The sequence below is a fragment of the Podarcis pityusensis genome, assembly GCF_964106645.2.
Source record: "Podarcis pityusensis genome assembly, chromosome: 10".
NCBI classification, from domain to species: Eukaryota; Metazoa; Chordata; class Lepidosauria; order Squamata; family Lacertidae; genus Podarcis; species Podarcis pityusensis.
The window spans coordinates 30161385-30172515 of NC_138035.1; the positions used below are offsets into that span (position 1 = coordinate 30161385).

An 11131-nucleotide genomic window follows, 5' to 3' on the forward strand; every position below is an offset into this window, starting at 1 on the left:
GTACTACATACTTTTCCTATCACCAGAATGGCCCTTTGTATGTGCTGCCCTTTCCCACTTGTCCTCCTGTTAAAAAAACCCGCCCACGTTTCCCACAACCTGGTGAATTGCTTTAAATATAAGGACATTCTGCACCCTCCTCTCGGCTATTCCCCTCCCCCAAACGGTGATTAATGTTTTCGCCGGCTGCACACTAAAGGAGCTCAATATGAAAATGTGATTCAGTTAGACAGCCTCGCTGTTTCCCAGGTACAGTGCACGTAAGTGACTGCCAGGAAACTAGCAGGGGGTAGCAGAGACATTGATTTTCATGGAGTCCTCAGCAAGTCTATTAAAGAGTTAGGAGGCCGCAACCGTGGGATCAGAGCCGCAAACACAAGACGGAGGCAGCAAATTACATCAGGTCTACAGACTGCCTCAGTCTTTGAGCTTAAGGCAATGAGACACTGTCAGCTTTCATTTCAATGCAGTTTGCTCAAGTGAAGAAACCACCGAGTCCACCTCCCGGCCCCAGGCAGAGAAGACAACAGGGCGGTGGGGGAGAAAGAGGAAAAGTAGGCAGGCAGAAATGTGCAAAGCCACCCTGAAAGCAGACAGCACTTTATTGAAGTTTACAATGGAAAAGTTCAAATCACCTCCCACCCTCCTTGCACATTGTATTAAAGTTCTCCGTATTCACAGTGACAGCTCTGGCAAGGTCAGAGTCAAGTCAGTCCCCAACTTTCCTCCCCTGAGCATTCAGGATTTCTCCTATCAAAGCTGCTTAGCTTGTGAAATCGAAAACGTGGACTTCTGTCGAAAGATACGAATCCCATTCAATCTTGTCTTTCACAAAAGCAGCACACTTTTTAAAGCAACAACAAAAGACAGTCATAATAGCCTACTAGGCTCAAGGTTCACAAGCAGCCTTGGAATTTCAATGATGCAGGAATCAGACCACAATAATGGATTTGCTACAAATGCCCCCTGCCTCCTCCGATTAAAAAATGTGGATTGGCTGAAGTCAATACATGCTGTTATGTGGCAGCAACATCCTTGAATCCGATGAGTTGGCATGTATCAGGCAAAACGAGTTCTTCTCTCATTGTGAGCATAAGGGCTGCTTAGTCTTTTTGTCTTTTTAAATTTTATCGGCAGAATGAGAAGTCAAGCTTCCCTCGCTTCAGTGACAGGCAACTACTGCAAATGAGAAAACATACATTTCCAAGGCCCATTCAACCAAAGCAACGTACAGCATTGTCATCAAGAAAATATCTGTCCTAGGCAGGTGCCCACACACTGAGAAAGCAACCTCTCTCTCTCTTCCCTTTATGGCAATATCCACATTGGGAGTACTGGCTTGGTTTGCTGCTGTGATCACAAACCTTGGTCTCACGCTCTTCCCTCTCCCTTACTTGTGTGTGTGTAGGGATTTAAAGCTTCTGTTCCTGTTTCAGAACAAATTGTGATTTGTCACTGCGTCTAAACTTGCCAAACTATGGTTTTCTGTTACTTCTGAATCAGTCCTGTCTTTGAAGGAAGAAAAGTAGTGTATGAAGCAGCCCTGAGAGACACCATTACTTCCAGCTCAGGTTTTTGAGGACTGATCTAGATTATGTTAACTGGCACAGAGAGCAAAAGAAAGTCCAAGGAACAGTAACAAGCAGGAGTAGGCAATGGGTAGCCTGGCGACTCATTATAGCTCCCTATTAGGCCTGAATCCCAGGCAGCCCATAACTATGCAAAAAAAATCGGCGCAAGCTGACAGATGCAAGCAAGGAATTCTTTAAGTCTCTTACTTGCCCTCTCAGACAAGAGATTTTGGCAGAATTCTTCTCTTGCACACCTCAGCTACCGATGCAGGTACATGAGAAAGGCAGGAAATGAAAAGTGATATGGTTTATAAGAGGGGAGCATAAGCAAAGAACCCTGTAAAAATCTTCCACTGCTATTTTGGAGGATGGGACAGAGGAGGAGGGAATTAAATAGCATTTTAGTGGGCAAAGCCAGCATTGCTGGCCCTTTAGCCCTTTCTCAGTTTAAAATAGCCCTCCTTTAAAACTTAGTTGCCCAACAGGTTGTAGTTTCTCACTGTTTATGCAATTGCTCAACAATTCATGTCCTTAGAAGTCAGACAACTTGTGTGGGATGCTGTGCCCAACAGCTTCAGTTTCCCCAAATGTTCTCAAAGGACGTTGGATTTGTCACTTGTAGGACCATGGAGATGCTTCTGAAATGGGGCAACTCCCCTGTACAAGGTGACCGCATTTACTAAAACAGTTGTCACTGATGCATTTAAAAAAAAAAAAAAAAAGAGTGGTTCATTGTTCTGAAAGTCAGGGCCTCAGTATGAACCTCTTGTCCTGAAGGAAGCTTCCACGGCAGTAATAGTGGCCCAACAAGTCTTGGGAAGCTGAGCAAATATATCCAATAGGAAAAGCATGCCTGGTACCAGCAGCAGCAAGTCTGAAGTCTTGCTGAGGAGCTCCAGTTGCTCTTTCTCCCAAGGCTTGTCCGTTTGATTGAGAAAACAGTGGGAAATCCCGTTACCTCTTCTCGATCTTCTGCTTCTGCAAGCTGAGGGAGGTGAAGCTGGCCAGGAGGTCAGTAACCTCATCCACCTTCCAGAGGGGAGGAAAAAAGCATAAGAACATGTTACAGAAGTCAAATAAGAATATGATGAAGGAAATGAAATTTGTGAGGTGACAGAATTCATTAATTCACGAAGACTGGGACTTGGTATTGTCCTGTTGAGCCAGAGAAATTTCTGCTACTGAAGGACAGAGAGTAAAGAGAAGTATGTCTACAAAAGTAAGAGATAAGAGACCTTGAAGAATGGGTATGGTCAGGAAAAGAGAATTTTTTTTTAACAATAATCATTTTTCAACAATAATCATTTTTCAACAATAATCATTTTTCAACAATGACCATTGCAAGCTTTGAAAATGGTGCAATTCATCAACAAAAGCCACAGTTTAAAATTTGGTCCCCGATTCATGAGGGCTGACAGTGAGACTTGGGACTGTTAAAAGGATCTGCTGCCATGCAGAAGCAGAGTTGCACAAGCTTCCTCCTGTACCAGATTTGATGGAAAACTAATCAGGACAATGGCTTTTCCTTCTAAGTGGAGCCACAGCTACTAAATAATTTTATTTTCACAGCAAAGCTATTGCGACATTGCTTCTAGCAAGAAGAACCACATGCAAGTGGAGTGGGCAATGCTCTGTTGAAATCAGGATAGCCTTTAAAATTTAAACTTCTCCAACTGTATTGATGGGTCTTGAACTTTTCATCCTTATGTTTCTAATAACAGAAAGTAATGTACTGTCACCAATTTGACAAAGTATTATTAAACTAAAGCTTTCCCCCCCACAATGTCTTGTAACTAATGTGTATCATTTAATAAATATATTTTTCTCTACCCTTCAGGAGTCTCAAAAAGGAACTGTCATTTTGCAACACTGAAATATATTTAAACTCGGTTAAGTCAGATTTTAATTAAATATACAAAATCCCCCTGTCATTCATTCACCTGCTCTTTTGTACTAGTCTTCTGTAGCCTGGAGCAAAGATCATCCAGCTGTTCCCGATGTTCATGGCGCCCGAGGCGTTCAAGGTATTCCCGCAACATCTGGATGATCTGAAACAAGCAGCATAGGAGAGATGGGATTTACTATGAGCAATGGAGAGGGTTCACACTTCTAAGTACCAGGTCAAAATTTAAGTACTGTAATTCTGCTATAGGTTTTGATGAATTCTGAAATAAAATGGAAGCACATTTGAAATAAATAAAACAGAACAAATGAGAATTAAATGGGGGCAAACACTATGGCTTTTCCACTGGCACAGAAACAAACTAAATATACTTTTCAGATCTGCAGACTGCTTTGCTACTATTAAGATTGGACTTTCCCCCTATTTTATATGCATATTAAATCTGAGAAGCGCATGGCAGGAGCCTGTTTTCCTCAAGGGTTCCTGGAGGGAAAATGGCTTTTATGGAAAAAGTTCCATAAGAAACTTCTATGCACAGAAGATCAACATTTTGCAACCAGGCTCTATTATACTATATTATGTATTAGATTTCTTGCCCACCCATTCTCCTTATCCTTATCACCTGCTTTACTTCCAGGCACACAGCTTCCAGACTCTGTGAGAGGCCCTCCTGCAAGATGTTCAGCTTCGACTTGGCCAAGTGCAGAGGGGTCCGTCCAGCTCGATCTAAGGCGTCCACTCGAGCTCCTGGAAGATGCACATGCAGAAGAAGAAAGGGTGTTTTAAGGATGAAGATAGCCCCCTCCGGATATCTATAAACAGAGAAGGCAGCTTTCTAATTGGCATTACCTCCACGAAGCAGTGTGGTGATGATGGGTACATGGTTCGTGCAGGCAGCTGGGGAGGGAAAACACGAGACACACAACTAAGTAGTTACAGTAACTTGGTGGGGGACAGACTCTGCTTAATGGGGTAATGGTTGGCACATGGCACTCTCACAAAGGTGCCAAGAAATCCTCAATGTCTCAACTTTGAATCCCTAGGTGGCCTTAAACAAGCCAATACTGCCTCAGCCTCAGCAATCACTTTCAACAGTATGGAGATAAGGATTCTAGAGATAATGTCCCCATTGGCATGTAACCTAAACCATGGCTTTTAGTGCTACACCCAGAAGCCGGAACAAGTCAGAGCAAAACCTCATGCACACATCTTTCGTCCTCCTGCACAGCCAGGAGAAACTCTTCACCTGCATTTACTTTCAGTTCCTCCTAATGTGTTTTGTATATTGTCATTTTGTGTTGTGAACCGCCCCGAGATCTATGGGTATAGGGCGGTATACAAATCTAGCCTCAGTTTGGCTTCAAACTCCCTAAGGCAGAACAGCTTCTTCTAACTCTCTCCTTGTAGTGCTGAAGAAAATCCAAATATACTTAATCACACAAGTTGCTACTGTGAGGCAAAGGAAGGAAAGAAGATATAAAGGAAAGAAATAGGCAGGTCAAAGGTAAGGCCAAATGTGACAACATTGCTGCAGTCCGGTGGGTGTGAGAGACGCTTACCCAAATGCAGGGGGGTGTTCCCCAGTCCATCTCGCTGGTTTGGGTTGGCTCCATGGTCCAAAAGCAAGTGCACTAAAAACACAAACAGACCCATCCTAAGTGTGTCTTGAACATGATGGGCAAAGAAAACCCACCAGATCTGAACTATTTACCTCTACAATCGATAAGACTGGCTATTCAACAGAGCCGACTTATTAATGTTACAAATATGTTACCATTCAAATTTTAAAAGCATATATAACATAAAGCAATGCTCTAATCATAGTAGCAGTAAAACATTTCACTTTTTAATGATTGGTTTCTTGCATTTAAACCCCACCCTTTAGCCAAAAAGGCTCTTGGACTGACTTACAAATATCAATACTACTTCTACTTCAATTCCATCAGCCATCCATAAAAAACCAAGAGCCCCCTAGCTATTATATATGTTCACTAAAAGCAGACATTAAGAAGAACATTTTTAGAGCCCTTCTAAATGGTAACAAGAAGGGGAGTGATCGTATCCCTTATGGCAAAAGTACCCTTGCCTGAATCTCCCCAAATCCATCCCTCACAAAGTGCTCCACAGGAACTAGGATCTCCTGTAGTAAAATGCCTATTTTATGTCCCCTGAAACTATTTTAAGTTTGCACACAGAGTATTAAGAAGCCATCATATGCACCAATGTGCCATTCTTCCTTGGAAGGAGCTTCTGGCGCTTTCAAAGTTCCTTCCTATTCCTGCTTTCTAAGATTCTTTTAACTAAACATTTCAGGACTCATGACACAAAACTTCAGCTCCTCTTGACGTTGTTCAGAAATATTCTGACAATCTTGCGTGACACAATATTCTAGGAAGAATATTCCAAAATTTTATCAGTGTGCATAACATCACTCCTCAGTCTCCTTGCACAAGCTGGTGGGATGCTTGCAAAAAGGATATGGGGTTTTTTTTGTTTTCTGAAGCTCAGCTTTTAAAGATAGAAAGAAAATGATTAGCAATCTATCCTGGAGAAATGGGGCCAGAAGCTGACATGCCCACCTCATTTCAATGTGACTCACCAATACTGTCATTTCCATTGCAGGAAGCAAAGTGCAGGGCCGTTCGACCTTTGTCGTCAGCTGCACAGGGGTCCACCCCATCTTCCAGAAGCTGCTGCACTGGTGCCACCAAGGAAGACAAGACAGCAGTCAGAGAGCTGCTCTGTTGGTGATTCATCATTCAAATTCCAACTTCTGTGTCCGGGCTGTGGAACTAGATCTAGCTGGTGGGCTAGATTGTTATTCACCGCCGCCCCAACTAAGTCCCCTTGAGCCAAATCTGATAGCTGGGCAGGGCAAATGCATATTTCACAAAGCGCCTTTCAAGCACTTTACAGGATTTGCCAAAGAGCCAAGTCTTTTGAAGCCCTTTGCATGAGGTTTTGCCTGCAAACCCCTTTCATCTGCCCCACACATGATGTCAGATTTGGCAGCAGGTACAGGGCAGGTGGGCATGGCCAAAATGAGGAGGCAGGCCTTGTAAGGTGCACAATGGATTCTGGCTTGAGGGCACTGGCCTCCTTAGGAGGGACTGTTGTAAGCTACTCTGAAGGCATTTGACAGCTGAAGAGTGGGTAAAAATGCTTTAAATAAGCTTATAGCTGGGTCACTAGATACTTCCTCAGTCCACTAATTTCCTTCAATCTATTGACAAGAGTCTTTTAAAGATGTTCCTTCCAAGGGGATTTTGAAACCACCGAAATCCACAGTTCAAAGCAGTCTCCTTACCATGCAGGAAACCACATTCTTGCTGGCCACATTTCTAGCTTACAAGATACACATCACCAGAACTGATGTAGAAGACAACCACACACAAAGATATACACTACGGCCCAAATCATGTAACCGTACCTGTTTCTAAATCATTAGAATTGGCAGCTTCTCTCAAGCGTTTCAAAGCTGTGGAAAAAGAGAGGGTGAGTTTTTTGGAAAGCAAATAGGACAAGAAGAACTGCTTAATTCCTGACTCCTAGGCTTGTTCTAAAAAATAATAATTCAATAATTCAGGTTTTGCAAAACAGATGCTTATTCATTTCTCGTTTCCTGTACACAAGCCATACCTTTTCACAAGGCTGAACTTATTTTATGGGATACAACCTTTGAAAGTTAGCAGGAACTATGTTAATTAACTGCTCTGATACTGAAGGGGGGAAACTGGAAATGTCAGAAAAACTGGAAAAGCCAGCAATCTCCATTATCAGATGAATGGAATAGAAACTTACTGAGCATGGTGCCGATGACCAAATTAAATTATAAGAAAACCTAGAGAGGGCTTTGGATTTGTAGTATAATTTTATATAATATTAGAAACAAAGAAGAAACTACAAAGAATGGAATGGCATTTGTAATTGTTTAAGGGTAAGAACTTAACATAATGCTATGTTATATGCATGATAAAAGTTAGGACTGATTATACAAATAATATTTCTAATTTATGTCTGCATTTAAGATTTTTACATAATGCAATTTATTTCACCCAGCTAAATACAGTTTTTGTCTAGCTAATATTCATTGTGACTGCCATGCAGAAGGTGCTTGTTCAATTCCCACTGACACTAAACTGGGTATTTCCTGCATTTCAACACTCTTCTACTTTCATATGCACTCCTTAAAAAAATATCTAGAAGGCCATCTGCTTCCCCACCATATAACTCCTGTGCAAGAGCGCTCATCTGTTAAGAAAAAAAAAACTACAGGTGCAAACAGCAGCAAGGCCTCCCCCACCCTGTCTGATAGTCTCATTATTTTGTAAAGTTTTACAAAATATTTTGAAGGTTTTGCACTGCCCCATCTTGTACATGGGAGTGTAAATTTACCCACAGCCTGGCTGCATTCATGTAGCCAGTCTACCTGCAAACTGTTTTCTCTCTCAAATCACTTCCTCATTTTGCACCCTCTCATACAAGTGCACTCTGAAGAAACTCTTCAAGTGATGCTGTATTTGTATAAAGAGACAAGTGTGACTCGACAGGGTATTCCCATCTCTTTTCTTCCCATGCAGTGACCCAGAAGAGAGTATCTTTCCCCCTTCTCTTTTGCTTGCTATTTCTCCAGGTTCTGCAAAGCCAAAACTGACTTCACTTGGGCTGCAGTCCTATGCACACTTACCCAGGAGCAAGCTCCAGTGGTCTTTCCACTGCATAAGCATGCTTAATAGTCTTGCTCTTGTAAGGCTGCATACTCAGAATTATTCAAAACAGATCAATTAAACTTCAGATACCCTTTCTACTCCCAATCAAGACAACAACAGGCCCCAAACCTTCAATAGGTAAAACAGGTAAAATGAAGGTTCCAGTTACTATAAAACCAAGCCACTATAGTTAATTCAGATTTGTGTGTCACTATTGCACCCCACCCTTTTTCTGGGGAGCTCAGCATGGTACTTTGTGCCCCATAAGCACACTTTGGTCGCTACACTACAGTGGGTCTTCAATAGAGCAACATAAGAGCTGAAGCACAGTGGATCACAACTTCCAGGCAGTGTAGCTGAAATACCTGACCATGTGACCTAGCATGAAAGCCCAGTCCTGTGGCTGTTTATTCAGTGCACAACAGGCCTCACTTCCTAGAAAGCACATTTGGGATGGAAGCCCAACTCTGTGCGTGTTTATTGGGGCACAGCTGCCCAAGAATCCCCACTGAAGTTACACTCCCCTAATGCATATTTGCATGGGTGCAAGCCCTGCTGAACCCATTAGGATTTCCTCCCAGTAAAGCATGCCACAGGTTGGGCTTGTTAGTCGTGCAATAGTTAAAAAAAAAGTTTATTATTTATACCCCGCCCATCTGACTGGGTTGTCCCAGCCACTCTGGGCTACCAATAATAAATAGTAATATTAAATTTATTATTTATACCCCGCCCATCTGACTGAGTTGCCCCAGCCACTCTAGGCTACCAATAATACATGCTAATAATATTAAATTTATTATTTATACCCCGCCCATCTGACTTGAGTTGCCCCAGCCACTCTAGGCTACCAATAATAAATACTAATAATATTAAATTTATTATTTATACCCCGCCCATCTGACTGAGTTGCCCCAGCCACTCTGGGCTACCACCGTCCCCCCCAATCTCCTGGACAAATCTTTCCCAGCACAGGCCCGGCGGCGGCCTGGAGGTTCCCTCACGCGGCGCGCCGACAAGGCGGACGGGGACAGCCCGCTTCCGCGCCCAGCCCCTCACCGTGGATCTCCTTGCCGGTAGGCCCCACCTTGCGGTGCAGCCGGGCGGCCTTGCGGCGGCGGCCGACGAGCTTGCACACGCGGTGCTCGCACTGCCACGGCAGCTGCAGGTAGTGCAGCGAGGCGGGATCCGGCGCCTCGGGAACGGCCCGCAAGGCGGCGCCGAGGCCCGTCAGGGAGAACATGTTCGCGGAGGCCGGACTCGGGTCTCCCGCGCTGCCGGCGCCTCCGCCTTCCATCCCCGCCGTCAAGGCGCCACTGCGCGTCCGGATCTCAAGCGAAGCGGGCCCAGGCTCAGAGCGCGAAGGCGGGGGCGAACTCGCGTAACCATAGGAACAATAGAATGTGGGGCGAGGAGGTGGGGGAGGGGGAAGAGGGAAGAGGAGATAGTCCGGCCGCCGCCACCGCAAACATCCACTCAGGAGCTCCGCAGAAGCCGCCGCGTAGCCAATGGCAGAAGGCGAGCGACTCTAAGAGGCGGGGCAAATGACGTCAGAAGAGGGGTCGTGCGCCAAAGAGATGCTTTATTTGAGAAAGGAGCTACCACGCAGGAATCCGCCATATGCGGGGCTACATCGACGGGCCAAGCTGTTAATGTTAATAATAGTTTTCTTTTCTTTTAATAAAAAAAGCTTGATGTGGCTGGGTGGGAATGCTAACTGTGGAAGGGAAGTAAAATGGAGTATCTTGGGAGGATGGGATAGCCGGCTGGAGCTCCAGACATGTGCAAAGTGCTCCCTTTGTTGCACTTTTCACATGTAGGAATCCACAATGATTTGCATTATACAGCAAGGTTAAAATACCCTTTCGCTTTCTCCCTTAAATAAAAACTATTTTTGCCCCATTTCAGAAATGCTGTCAAAGCAATTGCAGCAGAAAGAAGGCGTAAGGTACATTCCTGGACCTTTGCTTGTGTAAATTCAACCGGTGAAGCTTTTAACATTGCGGCATTTGTATCTGCAGAATTGCTGCCTGCCATGATGTATTTTAAAACGCCATCGGGGGTGGGAGAAGTGATATTCTTGTCAAGTTTCTTTCATACTGTGATAGTAATTTTGAGGTCTTAGATATATGTTAAATGTTCATACGTGTACCAACCAAGCACGTACATAGATCAGCACAGGAAGTCCGACCTGAAACCATTTTGATTCCCAAACTGACCAAATGTTTTCCCTGCAAGGAGGGAGGGGGGTCAGGGAGCCTTCCCATTGTCTCAGGAATTGAGTAATCAGTATTTTAATGGGTGACAATCTATCAGGAAGGCAATCAGATAACCTGGCAAACAGGAAAAACAACATTCAAATTTCTGTTTTAACCACCTTTTCTGTGATGTAGATATGTGGGGGGTGGTCTTGGGTTACACCCCTTCTGTGATGTATGGAGGGGTGGTCTTGAGCTCCAGGGCAGGGAATTTAAAATGTCTAAATAAGGCCTTGCGTTCCATTGTTCTGGGTTCCTCCTCCCTCCTGCGTGTGGTGAGTTGCAACAGATCAATAAAGATCAGGCTTACTAGCTGCTTTGCTTCTCAATATTCTCTGGTTGGCCTCTTGTTTTTTCCTCCGACCGATGGAGAACCTACAAAGGACTCTATAAGGGCTCTTGTGTCCCCCATAAAGGAATAACTGCAGATTTTTTGTTTATTACATCTGATACCTTGTGAGAAACGAGATGTTTCTCACCAGGCTTCCTCGATCTGGCTGGTGGCCAGTGGGAATAGGATACCGCGCTAAATGCGCCTTTCGCTCTTTTCCAACAGCACTCTCCTCATTCTTTTAACCCCTCCCGTGCCAAATATGCGCCAGCGGGGCTCATCCTCAGTCGTGCTGCGCCACAACAACCCGCGTTAAACCGCGCTTAAAAGGAACCGCTTCTTGCGTTTCCGTTCCTCCCAGA

The 11131-nt window shown here is 44.2% G+C and overlaps 1 protein-coding gene across 1 annotated transcript; it reads right to left on the reverse strand.

Annotated features, from left to right (window-relative positions):
• Positions 1-584: 584 nt before the first annotated feature.
• Positions 585-9650, reverse strand: ANKRD54 (ankyrin repeat domain 54). The gene is made up of 8 exons (XM_080972067.1): positions 9240-9650; positions 6905-6952; positions 6074-6172; positions 5034-5105; positions 4324-4371; positions 4097-4221; positions 3512-3619; positions 585-2600 (listed from the first exon to the last, which is right to left on the reverse strand). The coding sequence occupies exons 1-8, from the start codon at positions 9475-9477 to the stop codon at positions 2526-2528; spliced, it is 813 nt and encodes a 270-aa protein (XP_080828193.1). The 5' UTR covers positions 9478-9650; the 3' UTR covers positions 585-2525.
• Positions 9651-11131: the final 1481 nt, after the last annotated feature.